Here is a 17,040-nt window from a genome sequence, read left to right on the forward strand (position 1 = left end):
TGAGATGTGCAAGAATCAAGTTTTCGAGCCGAACTTTTGATTATGGGACGCGAGTCGCATATTTGGATCAAGCTACGTTTTGGATTAGTAGATTCTCATTGGTAGATCAGGATAGAATTAGGATCTGAGATTGATAGACTTTAGGATGGGACCTGGATACTTGTTTGCGTGTCCAGGTCGCCAAGAACTACTGGTTGTGCGGCAGCAATGAGCCGACGCCAAACTAACGATTCAATCTGTCACTTTTCAATTTCCAATCTTCCTCTCAATTGTTCGACGGGCGCCCGCCACTGCGCCCTCAAGCTTCGGGTCTTCGTATCGGTTTGTGTGACACGCATCATCTTCGACAACTTGAAGAAGTCGATTGCCTACGCCCTGGCTGCTAACATTCCCGAGCTAATTCCCTTCTTGCTGTACGCCATTGTCCGTCTGCCGCTGCCGTTAACACCAGTATTGATGCTGCTAATTTGTCTCGGCACGGATATGATCCCTTCGATCTCTATGGCATATGAAGGCGCGGAGAACGACATCATGCTGCGCGCACCACGAAACGCTGAAACTGAACACCTGATCACCAAGAAGCTGATCTTCTTCGCATATGTCTTGGTCGGCATGATCGAGGCTGGCGCCGGCATGTTCACGTTCTTAGCCGTGATGAACGATTATGGTTACGCGCCGAAAATCTTGCCCAACCTTGGATACTATGATCGCTTCGGGAAGGAGGTGATTTGGTGCCAAACGGAAGGTGGGCGCTATTGCACCGCCGGGGGAAAGTACAAAAAAGATGGCAAACTTGTTCCTCTGGGTAAATTATACGGCGCTGCTAACGATGGAGCTCCTGATTGCCAGGACAACTACAACGATACCATTCCTGCTGGGGGTGATTTTTTCGATACTTATATTTTCTACGACCCTACTAGAGGTGGTAAGGTGATCGATTGCCAGTTCCCACTCCAGAATCTTGACACCGACGGAGCGAAACCTGGCGACTATGATCGCACCAAGCCTTCCACTTACGCAGACTACACGCCTACTCCATTCGTTACCATTCAATCAATGGAGGCGGCATGGAGCAGGGGCTATCGTCCCTATTATCCGATGGCATCTCGACGCTCCTCCTTCTTCGACATGGCGTGGTTTGCTTACGACACTACCAAGACAGATGTCCCCGGTATGGCTTCGAGTATCTCGGTGGAAATCTTCAGCTCATTTCAGCCGATGGCTGTGTGGGCGATCACTGACGCAAGCCAGACTGGAGGGCCTGTTCCAGCACCCAGCGGAGCTCAAGATGCCTTTGGCGACACGGAAGTGACTGTCGTGGACTCGACTGGCCAGCAGACCACTTCCACGTTCCAGTTGTCGTCCTTTCAGTCGTACAAGGTGGGCAAGAGCTTCGAGAAGATCAAGTTTGCTAATGGGTCTGACCCGTGCACAAGCTCGGACTGCTTGCTGAACTATCGCGCCGGGTTTTCGTACCGCGACGGAGACAAGGCGTATGTCAACATAATGTCTCGTATGATGCAGTACAGCGCGCTATCGATCGCTCAGACGGCATTCTTCATCGCTATTGTGGAGATGCAGTGGGCCAACGTAATGATCTGTAAGACGCGCTACTTGTCCATTGTTTCGAAGGGTATGCTCAACAGCGTCCTCAACTTCGGTCTCATGTTCGAGTTTATGCTGAGCGCAGTGATCGTCTACGCTGGCTTCACGCACACGATCTTGAACACTATGAGTGTGCGCCTCGTGCACTGGTTCCCGGCGCTGCCGTTCTCGATTTTCCTCTTCCTGCTGGACGAAGGTCGCAAGTTCTTCATGCGCTCTACATCTCGCACCGTCATCCGCAAGGACACGGGCCAAATGATCCGCTACCCCGGTTGGCTCGAGGTCAACACGTACTATTAGACCAGCGCCAGATCGGTCACCTCTAGATGATGGTAGCACTAGGTCATCCATGACTCGTAGTGGCAGGGCCTTTAGTGCAGCCGGCTCGGTCTTCTTTCATAGCTTACACCACTTGTTTTCATTCGCCCATTGTCTTCGTCGGTACATAATTGAAGTAGTTGAAGCGACCGAAACCATGTACCTCAGCAACTAGAACGCAACGAGCATGATAGGTGTCACGGTTGTCCCGCTTGAGGACACCACGACAGATTTCCACTTATTATGCTTTGCAATGCGTTTGTCGTTTTCACCTAGTGATTTGCCCGAGTTATAATATCTGGCGCCCGATATAAAAACAGATGGCCACTAACTCGACCAAGTTATTTTCACCAGCCTCGATCTCGATCTCGATTTACGCTATCTGTGGTCGAATTGCCGATCCAAAAACGCAATTCGGGCCGATTTATTTTAAATCGCGATGGCTGTGTACTGATTATAATGCCGTGCTTTATATTGTGAAAAGCACTCAGAATGTCTAATCGGATAGTAAATCGGCTGATTTAGTGCCTTATTTAGAGACAGGAACCCTTATTTATTTCGATCCATCCCTTATTTAGAATTGGGTATCCCTAATTATAATCGGTCTTATGCAGCATCGCGTCAAAGCTATTTTAGAGTCGTAATCGATTTGGTCTCTAAATAGGCTTAAATGTCAGCTCCAACCTCGGCATTCCGAGGAAGTCCGCACAAATAAATCCACCGAGCAAGCGGCTATGCAAACACTAGCCAATATATCAGTCAAAATAGGAGGAATCAACAGGACGAGCAGAACCAGCGTCCGTGTCGAGGACGCGGAATTTCGCTTCGACCCAGAGGGCAGCTTTGATGACCTCTACGCGAGAGTGGAAGAGCGCATCGTATTGCTTTCGATAGTAGAACGTTGCGCCCTGATACTAATCTCGACGCTAAGCCAAGTCAAGGCGCCACTCAGCAGGGCTGGGTGGATTTAACCACAGCTCTCCATCGAACCTCTGCGGCATACATCGTGTCTCCGCTGTCTCTCTCCCTCACCGCTGTTCTGACAAGATGGCTTTAGAGCCCAGTTCCCAATTCCTATTTAAGCCGACTGACTCAGATTAGTACCCACATTAACTTCCTATTCAGTACAAATTACCACGTATCATTTTTGCTCACAGCCCTGATTTACAGAGCTATACGGAGTGACAAAATCGCCGGTTTTCACAATATATATAATATGCAATTGGACACTTACATCTGGACACTTGACGAGTGGTCGGCAGATCGCGCTGCCGATCTGTCGAAGCACCGCAGTTTCCGAAAACCTTCATCGTGCACAAGTGCAGCATGCACTCTCCCGACTACCGTTGACGAGCTGTTTTTCTTATGCATGTGTATGGAATCTGTATGCAGTATGTTAGCGATATATTTTGGCCTAACGTGCGAACACTGCAACGTTGGTACAAGTTGTTTTTGACCGATGGTGTGGTTGATGAAGGAGATCGAACTAACCGCTCGTCGCGTTGGCTGAGTGCCGTGGTTACCCGTGTTCGAAAGTACGTGAAAGCCCACCCTACATTTTATTTAGAGGAGCTACAGCGGTTCATACGAAACGCTTTTCCTAAAGTAAAATGGTAGCGTAGTATCAACATGTGGTCTTACCTGGCGGGGAGCTGCTCGCGCGACAGACAAGCGGAAAGCGCAGTGTTACAGGAGCCGCTCGTGCACTCACAGACGGAGCTAACGAGCCGTTAAACACGTCCAACAGAGCCGTACCGGAGTAGCAGTGGCCGGCGACGTTACCTCGGTATCCTGAGAACCAACGATGCGCCCGTTATGTTAAGTAGGAAGAGGTGGTGCGACTTACCTACGCCTGGAGGTCGATTTACTACCGTCTCGCATTTTTATGTCTTCGAATTATTTTATCTCAGAGATCGATCTAAGCCCTAAATCCGAGCGACAAAATATCTGCAAACCACAATACTACTTAAAATATATCTCTTACAAACGCACGATTTTTACCATAACCTTTAGATTATGATGTTTCAACATGTAGCATTGGTGCTGTGGCGTTTTGCACCAGTAAGAAGTGAAAGATACTATCCAATTACCATTAGAGCATGGAGATACAAGACAAAACTCATAGAAGCAACCGTTGTGTCCAGCAGGCGTGCAAGATGCGTCAAAGTATGACAAGGCTTCCTGTCAGCGACGCCACGCTAATACCATGTCAATGGCGCAGGAATCAGATCCAATGAAGTACATGCGAAATCAAATATAGTCACAAGTGATTAAAGACCGTGGATGAATAAAGGGCTTACAGGATTCATCACCGTGTTTATGATTCGAGATCGACCATATCACGGCAATCTGTATCAATGTCAGTAGCTGCATTTTACAACTCAGCCAAGTCGCAGACGATCTAGTTAAAAAAAAACGCAACGCACGACATCGCAATTTAACCAAATTTACTGTACCAATATGGTGGCACAACCCAGTCAACTCACAAAATCTCACTCACTGATTGTGTTCTCTGGATTTTAATCCAGAGTTGTTGGGGCGATCCCAAAAACCCTCCCAATTTTGAAATGATAGCACCACAACATATTTATATTTGCATTAAACCGTTGCATTCATTTCACACCAAAACTGAATGTTGCTTCTAACTCAATACACATCCAACACAATGATGGTCACGAAACACACTCACAAGAGCAACAACCAGAAATACCTACAATATTGCATACTAGAATATTACATATTACTTAGCTCAAGCTCACAGTCCTGTCGTATTGAAGTTAGTTTGGTGCAACGATAACACGCGGAGCTAACGGGCGCATGCTTTCTCTCCCGTCTAACGGGAACTAGCTCACTTTCGTTTTTGCGGCAAAAAGCGCACAGAACAAGACCTAATCTCACCGCTGTGGTGATGCTTCAACGCATAGGAGAGCTTCGCGCGCAGGAGGACCAAGCACTTGACAGCACAATGTTGAACAGCTTCGTGTTCAAGCGACAAATCCGTCGAGGGAAATCATACTCCAGTTCGAGCTACGATGCGTCTTTACGGCAAAGCGTTGTTTGCGCGTGGAGTGCACTATCAATACCGGTCCTTGTAGCAGCGGAAGGCTTGCGCTTACGGTCCTTCCTAGCCCCCACTACTATAGCTCGCCTCTTCTCCGCGCGTTTCAGGCATGCATCACGCCGGACCTAAACGAAGCTTCTTCCGATGGAAGCACGCGAAGGCTCAAAGCAAAGACAAACCATCTTCTGATTATTCCCAAGAAGGCTGCCAACTTTTGTTTTGCTTACCACAAAAATGAGGGACAAGCCCAATTACCGTACATCACAGAAAGAATGTTTTGGGTGCAGCTTGTTTGGCACTGTTGTTACCATTAGTTGGAGAGGAAAATATGCATTCTTTATGTTAAGATTTAGCTGGCAAATGTCAAAAGCTGGAAAGCATTCTGCAGCTTCCCTACTCAATGGTTTCAGCTGTCTAATTCAGGAGGAGCGAACTGTAAACTTTGTTGTCTTGCACTCGACCCATGTGGTGGTTATTGGGCTGTCGTGGGTCCTGTCCGAAGCGGCTGAACATGTATTCAATCTTGTGCTCCGAGTCCTGCTGCTCGTTCACCATAACACGTGTGGACTGAGGCAGCATCCCATATGAGGCCAATCTTTTGTCCTGGAAAAATACTGACCAGGAAGCCGACATACTTTTTGCCGAATGCTTTTGTAATGCTATTTTGGGCTTCTAACACTGGGTGGGTAAAACGATAATGCATCAAATATTATGTTAGCCAGCGATTAGAAACTGTTTTCTTTGTGCTAGGAAAAAGCTATCAAACGAAACCAAAAGCTCGAAAATTTGGTTTTGGCATTCTATTTGTTACGCATTCTGTCTGTGAGGTGCTTTAATCATCACATAAATTTAAATATAAAATTTGAAAAAATGACTTGCAAAATCCAGAGCTTCCCCGTGCAAAGCACGGCTTTGTGTAGTATTGCAGGAAAGTGTACACATTCGTGCGACTCCTACCACTACGCTGGCTAGCCTCCGGATCGTATTCTAGCTAGGTGTCCATCGCCCATCTCCACAAGGAAGTCTAAGCAATGACCGTCTTCACACCAGGGACAACCCAGACGACCTTGTTCTTGACAGCCGCGTCCGCAGCGAGCTCGGCTCGGACGACTTCGACGGATTCCTTGAAGTGCGTCCACGACTCGAAGTGTAGCGGCACCATCTTCTCCGCGCCAATGTCGCGGGTCAGCTGAGCTCCTTGCGCGCCATCCATTGTGACCTGGACAGAACCCGTCGGCAGCGGAGCAACGGCCTTGCTGAGGTTCATGAGCGCCACAACAACGTGGTATCTCTTCGGGAGCTCGCTCGCCAGCTCCGGAATGTACACCGTGTCGCCCGACACGTACACAACGTTCGGCAGGCCGTCTGCTTCGTTCACACCGAACGAGGGCGACTCGAGCACGAACCCCGTGCACTCCCCTCCAGGCAGATGCTGTGTGGGCGTTCCAGCGATTTTGAACTGCTTGCCGTTCAGCGTTATCGTCGTGGACTCCCACGGCGCAAGGCCACGGACACCAGGGCGGGAGGCGAGGTTCTTGGCACCGTCCAGGGTGGTGAAGACGTGTCGCCCATTCAGCATTGTGCGGCCTGATGCGTCTAGGTTGTCAACGTGGTCTTCGTGGGGATAGCGTCGATGACAGGCAAGTCCTCCAGTCCGAGCGCGGGGTCATCGGTCTTCGTGAACACAAATCCCCCCTATTGATTGAAGTCGCCCAACTCTTGCTTGAAGTCGCCGCTTTTGTCAAATGCAGGGTCGATCAAGAAGTTGACGTCGTCAATGGCCAGGATTGCAGTGCCGTGCCGATGTGTGTGACGCTGATGGTGGACTGGAAGGACGTTGACGGCATGCTTGGAGAGTCTTGGGTACCGGGTGTTGCAGAGAAAATTGCGGAATGATGCAACACCAGCATCAGAGTTCGGGTTAGTCCACAAAGCCTGTCGGAGCTTTAAATGCGGTCGTCTCAACAAACTACTAGGATATGGCCCATAGTTATGATATTCTTCCATATTCGTAATACTCAGGAAATGCAGCCAGCAAATATGAGGATGACTCCTGTTGGATTGGCGGCTTTGAAACCTTGGTCATCGCAGCGAACTACCAATAATTAGCCCTAATGAGATAATGAGCTTACGGGTACTTTGGAAACGTAAGGTACGGTCGTAATCAAGGGGCAAACAGCTTACAAACAGCTTACGTGATGGTATAACTATCACGTACAACCATCACGTACAGCCATGACGTAGAACCATCACGTAAGCTGTTTGCCCCTTGATCACGACAAGGTCTAATAAGCTGGCTGTACAGTAAATACCGGCTATTTGTTTTCGTAATACGTTCAGGGATCATCGTCACCGTCAACCTACAGTAAAGTGCCAGCGGAAACTCGAGCTCGGATTGTCGCTTGTATCAGCAAGTACTTCCATCATGACGCTTTGTGTCTGCACCGGTAACTCGGAACCGAATGAAAACTCACATCGTTCGGGTAGTACACACACGATCAGGCGAACGAAGAATATGATATCACACCCCATCCATCTTTCTGTGCGTTCGAATAACGCTACTTGCCCAAATGCGTCACAAACCTATTCGAGTACATGCAGTGAGTTTGGCTCCATTTCTGTCAAAAATTGTCCTTACTAAACCCAGAGTTGTCCCGTTTTTGGAGCCTCCGTTTTTGACACCCACATGTTTTCGACAATTTCGACATCGGATCATTGGCATTGGTGGTCAAAAAGCATGCGCAACCTGGTGTCGCTGCAGCGTCGCGTATGGGCGCTGGAGACTTCGTCCGCGCCCACCGACTGCTGCGTCGCATTCACCTCCGTGACAGACGACTCACAGGTTTTTTTCTTGCGCGCTAGTGGCCGCATCGAGTCGCTGCAGCTCGAGGAAGAAGACGCGGAATCAGCGTCGAAAGAGCTGGAATTGTTCGTGGACGTACGCGAGTTCGTGGACGACGCCGAGCTGTCTGCAGGTTCCTGGCGATGGATGAGCTACGTGGCCGAGCTGGGGCGCTGGTGTGCGCCTCTACCAGTGGCTCCATCGTGTCGGTGGACGTCGATGCCGTTGACGGCGAAGAAGTCGGCAGCGTGGACAGCGGACTGCGAGCCGTGGCCTGGAGCGACAACCAGGAGATGCTGGCGCTGGTCACGGGCGCTGGATCATTGCTGGTTATGAGCAACGACTGGGAGGTGCTGCACGAAACGCAGGTGCAAGATTTTTTGCCCTCTGAATTGAAGTTGGCAGACTGCGGGCGAGACTCGGAACACTGGTGCTGCCAACTGCGTTGGCGAGAGGACTCCAAGTTTGTTGCGTTGAATGTTGCGACCGAGGTTAAGGAGAGTGGAAATGTGGAGCACAAGGTGCTGGTGTTCACGGAGCAGATCGAGTTCCATGCACTTGGGAGACTGGAAGACGGGCGACCGATCCCTGGACTCGGGTCGGCGTTGGATTGGAGTCAGAGTCTTGCGTTGATTGCAAGCAGTGAGGTGAGGAAGACGCGATTAGTTGTGGTTTTCTTTGAGCGAAATGGATTGCGCCATGGTGAGTTCGTGATTCCGGCGGCGTACCGTGCACCGGAGTTTCGTGTTGGGAGTGTGCGCTGGAATGCGACTTCAGATACGCTGGCGGTGAGCCTGCATCGGACAGCTAGTAATGGGGAGAGTGAGGACAACAAGCAGCGAACCGTGGTGCAGCTTTGGTCGAGGAATAACTATCATTGGTATCTGAAGCAGGAGATGCAACTTCCCGAGGACGACCAGCTTGTCGATTTTGCGTGGGATGAAGAAGCTGCTGGTCGACTGAATCTCCTTACGTGCTCGTTATCCACACAAGAGCTCACTCTCGACGAGCATGAATTTACTTGGGACATCTGTGGCGTCGAAGCAGAGCGGCCGCAACAACAGTTGACGCAGTCATCGCGTACTCAGGAAGCACAACGTCAGAGCATCGCTGTGACGGGAGTCATCGATGGATCAAAGCTGCTGCTCACGCCGTTGCATTGTGCCATGGTGCCACCTCCGTTTGCACTCCTCCAAGCTTCATTTGACGCTGCTATCAATTCCGTTGCATTCGATTCCCAAAACGAGGTATTGCTTGTGCTGCTCGCAAATGGCACCGTGGTGCTCGTGGAAAACTATCTCAACCCAGCAGATGCGCGAACTTCAGCTGCAGGGTTGCCCCCGCCACCAAGTGCTGCAACTCAAAACCTCTCCCCAAGTGAATCTATGTCGATGACCACCGTAACTTTGCCCCAAAGTTCAGCTGACAACAAGGCTTTCACACTTGAAAGCATTCTCTGGGTTCGTTTCTCCGCTGATTATCGACGACTAGTTTTCGCCGGTAAGGCTGGGTACCAAGATCAACTTGTGCTGTGTTCAGGAAATCTTGATGCAGCAGTCGAAAGCAATTCATTTACTACTGTTCATCGAACTGACCTCTTCAACATCAGAAGAGCGTGCGAAGTGCTATGTAGTGACAGTCAAGGGGTGTCGGAAGCAAGCTCTATTATGCTGGCCGTGCAGGCTCACAATGGTGCTGTGTACATTGTGGACGCTACGGCTAATGCGACAACGTCGCTAGTGACTCGAGTACCAGGCAAGTTCCCGGCGTTCTCACATTTCACGGTGGTTGGTTGTCAAAGTAACAGTGGACCAACCAATGATGATATCTTGGTGGTTGGACTTCAAACGTCGAGTACGAGACTGTACGCGAATGGCGAGCTATTGGCTTCTGCTTGTTCATCCTACCGCTACAGTGCGCTGTCTTCAGTGTTGCTATTCACGACTCAAGGTCGCGAGTCGCAATTGCGCATCGCACCGCTGAATGGCCTACGATGCTACTCGCATGATCGCGCTTCTTCGACTGCAGCCTCCGATACCATCACCTTCGAATCGCGCTCGATCGAGCGTGGAGCTCTTCTTGTCGCTACGGTGGGTCAGCGCGCCAGCGTGATTGTGCAGATGCCGCGCGGGAACCTCGAGTGTATGTGTCCACGATTGATGGTACTAGCACTCGTTGTGCAGCAAATTCAAATGCTGGAGTATGTTGCGGCATTGGAAATATGTCGTCGTCATCGCCTCGACCTGAACGTTCTTATCGACTACAACCCTCAAGCATTCCTCAATAGTTTTCCGCGATTCCTCGTACAGAGTTTTCTATCGGCGAGGCCATCTGCTGTTACAAGTGATAGGTTATGTCTATTCATCACCAATCTTCACCCCGTTGACGTGTGGACGACGAAGTATCGGCCGCTGCTTGAGCCGTTCGACGCAGCCAACGGTGTAAATGGCGTTCAAGAAATGAGCACTGCTGCCTACGGATCAGAAGAGAAGGTCAACGTTGTGTGTCAAACATTTATGGGTGCGATTCAAGAGTTAGAGAGCAACGGAGAGGAGACTGAGGCCGCTCTGCTACTGCCATTCGTTACGAGTGCAGTAAAGCAATCCCCTCCACGTTTTGATGCTGCACTTGGTAAAATCCGGGAGATTCTTCACCAGAACGAACAAAGTTCCGGTGAGGATAATGGTTCGCGAAATCGTGCAGCGGCAACTCGTGCTATAAAGCATTTGATCATGCTGACAGACGTGGACAGCCTGTACTCTGAGGCACTGGGTCTCTATGATCTCGACCTCGTACGAACAGTTGCGATTCACTCGCAGCGGGATCCAACAGAGTACGTGCCGTTCCTCGACCGCGTGGCTCACCTTGAAAACGAAAACTGGCGGAAGTACACGATTGACGTGCACCTGGAGCGCCATGCGCGTGCGTTGACTCACCTCGCTGCACTGATTGACGATATCGGTAGCGGCAACGACGAAGAAAAAAGCAAGCTCCAGACCACGGCGCTAGAACTGATTGAGCGAGGAAAACTTTATGATCAAGCCCTCCAACTGTTTCCTCTTGCAGCTGTAAAGCGTTCATCATCGCAGAGTGACGGTGCATTCCGTCAGCAGATTTTGAGACTAAAGGGTGACTTCCTAGAGGCTGACAAGAAATACGAGGCAGCGGCTTACGTGTATCTTTCAGCTTCAGACAAGGAAAAGGCACGGCGCGCTTTCATTGCAGCCAACAAGTGGCAGATGGCACTTGCATTGAGCGCTCGCGACCAACAGACTCCTGATAAGCTCCGCAGTGAGGCGTATACGATTGCTCAAGAGCTGTTGAATAAACAACAACAGCAGCAAGTCGGATCAGTTCAAGACATCCTAGCTGTTGCGAGAATTTACATCGAGTATTGCAACGATGTCGATGAAGCAGTGGCACTGCTGGTTACTCATCAACAGTGGGCTGAGGCTTTGCGTGTTGCTTATCTGCATAAGCGTGACGATCTGGTGGAGAGTGACATCGAAACGGGAGTGCTCCAGTGTTGCGATGACGTCCAGGAGGAGTTGGCACGCAAGGAAAAGCAGTATACCAAGCACTGGAAGCGGTTGACCACGATTTGTGAGCAAAAACGGCTTTTCAAGTTGTATGGTATTGACGGTAGTCGATGGAACCAAGGAGGCGGGGTGATGGTGACACCGATGGGGTAGTATTCGCTCCGGGGCCTCGAGTGCCGCAGATAGCGCTCTTTCCAATGCATCCATCAGCTCAGTCGGCAGCCACAACAGTGCCGCAAGTATTGGTAACTTCTCGATGCAATCATTATCGATGGCGACGGCTAGCCACTTTTACGCTACGCAGGCGTTGGGAGATGCAGGTAAGAAGCCCAAAACTAAAGCAAAGCACGGCGGAATTCCTTCTCGCCGAGAAAGACGCAAGAGAATGAAGGAGGGCAGCGCTGAAGAGGAAGCTTACGTCGCGCAACAGCTTTCGGAGCTACGACCCAACTCGGCTTTAGCGAAGGAGATCGGTGCTCTGCTGGAAACGCTGATATTCTTTGGCCATGTACAGCAAGCACAAGATCTGCAAACGCAATTTGCCACATTCGAGCAATGCGTTGCAGACATGAAAATGCCGTTGTCAACGGATATGCTACCGAGTAAGGTCAAGCAAACCGCCGAAGACAAGGATTCGTACCCGCAATGGCGGCTGGCAGTATTGCAAGGGTAACTTCAACGCAAAGAAAAAGATTTGGCGAGTCGTGTCGCAACGCAAGTCTCAATGATCAACTGTAACATGTAACATGCTCTTCCATCATTCTCAAGTTAGGAGCACTCGCGAACTATCGCCGTTGGTAAGGACCCTCTCATCGAAATCCAGCAAAGAAGTGTGTGCGCAATAACAGTCCCGTGTCTGTTGTATTGATCGCATGCCATGCTACAGCGGTATGACGTGGTGTCCGAAGCTGTCGGCGTGCGCTGCCGCAGTGATGAGGGAATACGAGTATTTCGTGTGCTTGATCGTGTTGGCCTACGCTCCAGACGAAGATGAGTTTCCCAGCCCAGCTTCAGCGACGTGCTGACATGAAAAAGTAGACTTTGGACTGGCCAACGACGAGATTCGACAAGTATGTCAGGTAGGCATGATGAAAATGCGATACCAGGTATAAAATGAATCAACATCGGGGGGATAACGCTGTTGCCGATCCACTATTCGTAGTTGATGTTCTTGTCTGTTTGAGGCTGCCTGGCTGGTACAAAATCGCCGTCATGACAGCAACATACCGAACAAATAATGCCGTGCTTCGCCTGCAGATGTGTGCTAGGGTGTGCCACGAAACTGAACTATCAGACTCGTAGGTCCAACGTGCACGGCACTTACGCGTCGATATTCTGAGTGGGGCCAAAGTACTCGTAGTGTAGCTGTGCCGTCGGAACGGCCCACTGCTTGCTCAGCGACTTGAACACTGCCGTCATGAAGCCCGCGGGGCCGCAGAAGTAGAACTCGCAGTCCTTCGACGGCAGCAACTTCTCGAGCTGGTTCACGTCGAACTTGCCGTACACCGTGTGCGCCGTGACGAAGTCGTTCTTCTTCGCGATGCTCTCGATGTGCTCTCCGAACGCGCGGACGTTGGGGTTGCGAGCGTACTGCACGAACACCACGGGCTGCTTCTTCGCGGATGACGCGGCGAGATACTCGAGCATGCTCAGCAGCGGGGTGAAGCCGACACCACCGCTCAAGAACACAATCGGCTTGGTCGACGGCTTCTCCGTCTCGAGGTAGAAGTGGCCACACGGGACACCCACGTGCAGGATGCTGCCGACCTTGACATCGTCGTGCAGGTGCGATGACACGACACCAGGCGGGACGTCGTTAGCGGCATTGCCCGACTCCTTCTTGACGGAGATGCGGTAGAAGTTCTGGCCCGGTGCGGACGACACGCTGTAGTTGCGCACAACCGAGCGACCTTTTTGCAGGTGGTCAAACTTGAGCGAGATGAATTGGCCAGGCTGGAAGGTCATGAGTCCCTTGGACGGGTCGGCGCTTTCGAGGTAGAAGGAGGTGACCTCGTCGCTCTCCTTGACCTTGCGGGCCACGCGCAGCTCGCGGAATCCGGCCCAGCCACCGGGCATGTCCTCGAACTCCGTGCGCAGGTTGTCTTCGGCTTGGATGAGCAAGTCGGCCAAAACCAATACCCTTCCTTCCATGCGTCCATGATCTCGTCCGTGGCAGCGTCCTCAAGCACTAACTTGATGGCCCGCAGTAGGCACCCGCCAACAATGGGGTAGTGTTTGGCGCGGATGTCGAGGCTCACATGCTTATGCACCATGCGCGGAACAGCGTCTCCGAGATTCCCCAAGCGGTCGCAATTGGCAGCAAAAGCGATGACAGCGTTGGCCAATGCAGTTGCCTGGCGGGACACTCCTGCCGGTGCACCGCTGGCAGCACGGTGGTGCGACATATTGAAGAGGTTCTGCACCTCGGGAATTCAGAGAACATGATCCTGTACATGTTGGAGGTGATTTCGGTGCCATGTTCCTTGACGACGGGAGCCGTGGTCTTGAGGATGGCGATGGTAGACTTGGACATGGGCTTGGGGCCGGGAACAGCAGCAGGAGGCTTTTGGGCGTTCGATGAGGTCGCGGTGTGGTCAGGGGTGGGCGCCATTTGTAGTGGTGGGCGGGCGATCAGGTTGTGCACGAGGATGCCAATTTGAAACTGAGCTCTGACAGTTTGACAGTAAAATGAGTATGAACTGATCCCGCTGAGAGACCGCTGGAATTGCGACGTACCAACGGGTACCTCCGGTAGGCGCGTGCCGAGTGTGGAGTCACTCATCCACGCGTTCGTACCTGTATGCATGTACAGCTTAGCGGTGTGAATAAGTTATTGATGAAGTCACTCATATTTACAAAGATCGGACGATTTTTTTGCGCGAACACTGACAAACAGGCTCGGAAAACCTGCAAGATCGAGTAGCGGGCCCTGGGTGATGGTGTTGACGAACAAGTATTGCAGACACGTTGAATGGATGGTGTTTATTCCACGAGCACCGGCAGAACTATGCTTGCTTATTTTTACGGCTGCATGTACATCTTGCCAATCGCGTTAACAAAAGTAGCTTTCCGTTCAACGAACACTCAAACCTGTCAACAAACAGCACGGCATTTGGCGAGCAAAATCGCGCTGCATCACTAGACTAACACAAAAAGTTGCGGTGCTTGAAGTCATTCCCACCTCATTGCTTTCAGGCCAACTAGCCATAGCGACGACGCTGCAGGTATCATGGGCCATGGTACCAGCAGGCAACACGTACACTTGGTACACTGTACCATTCGAGCAGCGCTGCTGCGTGTCCTTATCACGCGTGGTGCTTGGGGTCGAAGATGAGTGACCTGCGCCGCCCCACATTGGTCGTCAGCGCCAGCGGGTATGCTCCAGTCGGGTGCCAACAACTACAACCTTGCGGTCGGGGTGGATCGAGACCATCCGGTGATGGTAGCGGGGTGGCGCGTTTCCAGGCTCACGTGCTCAGAAGCAAGCTGACCCCCAGTACTTGTCCGCACAGCTTCGCATACTGCGCTGCTCCAGTAAAAATAAGCGAGTCGATTGCCAAGCGAACCACCAAAATCCCGGTTGGTAACCGCAGCAAGCAGAAATACGCGTAAGCATTCGTCGATGTCCTTCCGCTGCTTGGCGCGAAAGCTCCATCTTGTACTGTGGGAAGTTTCGCTAGGCTTGAGTACCGTAGCAGCAAGCCCCAGCCAAATTGAGCTGAGCCAAGATAAGACACCGCAACCTCCGCGGTATTTTCCGATGACTCAGCACCTCGGCCCCTTGTCTTTGCGACCGTATGAGTGACTTGAAGAGGTGACTTCCGCGCGCTGATTGGCCAGTTCGGGTCTGAATACTGAAAAGCTGAAGGTCTCAGCCAGACCGTTTGGACCGTTCCAGCGGTTTCCCGGGCGCAAACGGCAACGCAGGCTGCCCATCGGAACAGGACGCGTGCGTGGCTTTGGCCCCCACCTACGTCGCGAGTGCAATGTGCTCCAGCCCACATCCAGGAGTTCCGTTGCGAAGTGCTGCTCGGGTGTCTGTGGAGCTCACTTCTCAATTGGCCTCCTCAAGCACAACTCAAGCAACCGAGCAGCACCGCGTCGCGCATAGCAACGCCAGCAGCAACCATGGCCCCAACCAGCAACCCGCCGCCACCACTGCCGAAAAGCCCACCGCCGGCCCCAAGCCCATGTCTGCGCACACCATCGCCATCCTCAAGGCCACAGCTCCAGTCGTCAAGGAGCACGGCACCGAGATCACATCCACCATGTACGGCATCATGTTCTCCGAGTTCCCCGAGGTGCAAAACCTCTTCAATATGTCGCACCACCGCGTCGCCGGCGCCACCAAGGGCGGAGCACCGCCAGGGGTGTCCCGCCAGGCGACGACGCTCGCCAACGCCGTCATCGGCTTCGCCGCCAACTGCGACCAACTCGGCAACCTCGGCGACGCTGTCCCGCGCATGGTACACAAGCACGTAAGCCTCGATATCCGCGCCAAGCACTACCCCATCGTCGGTGGTTGCTTGCTCCGTGCTATCAAGATAGTTCTTGGAGACGCCGCTACGGATGAGATTATGGACGCATGGAAGGAAGCCTACTGGTTCCTTGCTGATTTGCTCATCCAAGCCGAAGACAACCTGCGCACGGAGTTCGAGGACATGCCCGGTGGCTGGGCCGGATTCCGCGAGCTGCGTGTGGCCCGCAAGGTCAAGGAGAGCGACGAAGTCACCTCCTTCTACCTCGAAAGCGCCGACCCGTCCAAGGGACTCATGACCTTCCAGCCTGGCCAATTCATCTCGCTCAAGTTTGACCACCTGCAAAAAGGTCGCTCGGTTGTGCGCAACTACAGCGTGTCGTCCGCACCGGGCCAGAACTTCTACCGCATCTCCGTCAAGAAGGAGTCGGGCAATGCCGCTAACGACGTCCCGCCTGGTGTCGTGTCCTCGCACCTGCACGATGATGTCAAGGTCGGCAGCATCCTGCACGTGGGTGTCCCGTGTGGCCACTTCTACCTCGAGACGGAGAAGCCGTCGACCAAGCCGATTGTGTTCTTGAGCGGTGGTGTCGGCTTCACCCCGCTGCTGAGCATGCTCGAGTATCTCGCCGCGTCATCCGCGAAGAAGCAGCCCGTGGTGTTCGTGCAGTACGCTCGCAACCCCAACGTCCGCGCGTTCGGAGAGCACATCGAGAGCATCGCGAAGAAGAACGACTTCGTCACGGCGCACACGGTGTACGGCAAGTTCGACGTGAACCAGCTCGAGAAGTTGCTGCCGTCGAAGGACTGCGAGTTCTACTTCTGCGGCCCCGCGGGCTTCATGACGGCAGTGTTCAAGTCGCTGAGCAAGCAGTGGGCCGTTCCGACGGCACAGCTACACTACGAGTACTTTGGCCCCACGCAGGACATCGGCGCAGACAACACGACTCAGCGCCCACCGTCTTCGTGCCCGTTTGCAACGTTTGACTACCACACGCGGCTGATGGCCAAGTCTGACAAGCAGTCGAGGACGCGCTTGGTGGTCGCAGTTGCTGTTGCCACGTCCGCAGTGCTGGCTGCATCGCTCCTGAGAGCGAAGAAGTAAGTCTCAGTAGCGCACATCGGTGCACACGTTCAGGCTTGTAGTAGTTGTAGAAGCTACGCGAGCCTTAATACATAATGCATTCACTTCGTACTT

At 52.2% G+C, this 17,040-nt stretch overlaps 5 protein-coding genes across 5 annotated transcripts; 3 read left to right on the plus strand and 2 right to left on the minus strand.

The window, feature by feature from the left end:
• Nucleotides 1-501: 501 nt before the first annotated feature.
• IUM83_08883 (Sodium/potassium-transporting ATPase subunit alpha) lies at nt 502-1,905 on the plus strand (the record flags this gene model as incomplete). Its single annotated transcript, XM_067933280.1, has 1 exon — nt 502-1,905. The coding sequence occupies one exon, from the start codon at nt 502-504 to the stop codon at nt 1,903-1,905; it is 1,404 nt and encodes a 467-aa protein (XP_067780997.1).
• A 4,103-nt stretch (nt 1,906-6,008) lies between these two features.
• On the minus strand, nt 6,009-6,563 carry IUM83_08884 (Zn-dependent hydrolases of the beta-lactamase; the record flags this gene model as incomplete). Its single annotated transcript, XM_067933281.1, has 1 exon — nt 6,009-6,563. The coding sequence occupies one exon, from the start codon at nt 6,561-6,563 to the stop codon at nt 6,009-6,011; it is 555 nt and encodes a 184-aa protein (XP_067780999.1).
• A 1,158-nt stretch (nt 6,564-7,721) lies between these two features.
• On the plus strand, nt 7,722-11,518 carry IUM83_08885 (Elongator complex protein 1; the record flags this gene model as incomplete). Its single annotated transcript, XM_067933282.1, has 3 exons — nt 7,722-7,930; nt 8,020-9,176; nt 10,569-11,518. 3 exons carry the CDS (start codon nt 7,722-7,724, stop codon nt 11,516-11,518), a joined length of 2,316 nt encoding a protein of 771 aa, XP_067781000.1.
• Nucleotides 11,519-12,685: 1,167 nt separating this feature from the next.
• Nucleotides 12,686-13,516, minus strand: IUM83_08886 (NO-inducible flavohemoprotein; the record flags this gene model as incomplete). The annotated part of the gene is made up of 1 exon (XM_067933283.1): nt 12,686-13,516. The coding sequence occupies one exon, from the start codon at nt 13,514-13,516 to the stop codon at nt 12,686-12,688; it is 831 nt and encodes a 276-aa protein (XP_067780993.1).
• A 1,835-nt stretch (nt 13,517-15,351) lies between these two features.
• IUM83_08887 (Nitric oxide dioxygenase (Pi-NOD1)) lies at nt 15,352-16,947 on the plus strand (the record flags this gene model as incomplete). The annotated part of the gene is made up of 1 exon (XM_067933284.1): nt 15,352-16,947. The coding sequence occupies one exon, from the start codon at nt 15,352-15,354 to the stop codon at nt 16,945-16,947; it is 1,596 nt and encodes a 531-aa protein (XP_067780955.1).
• Nucleotides 16,948-17,040: the final 93 nt, after the last annotated feature.

The sequence above is a fragment of the Phytophthora cinnamomi genome (assembly GCF_018691715.1).
Source record: "Phytophthora cinnamomi strain GKB4 chromosome Unknown Contig120, whole genome shotgun sequence".
NCBI lineage: Eukaryota > Oomycota > Peronosporomycetes > Peronosporales > Peronosporaceae > Phytophthora > Phytophthora cinnamomi.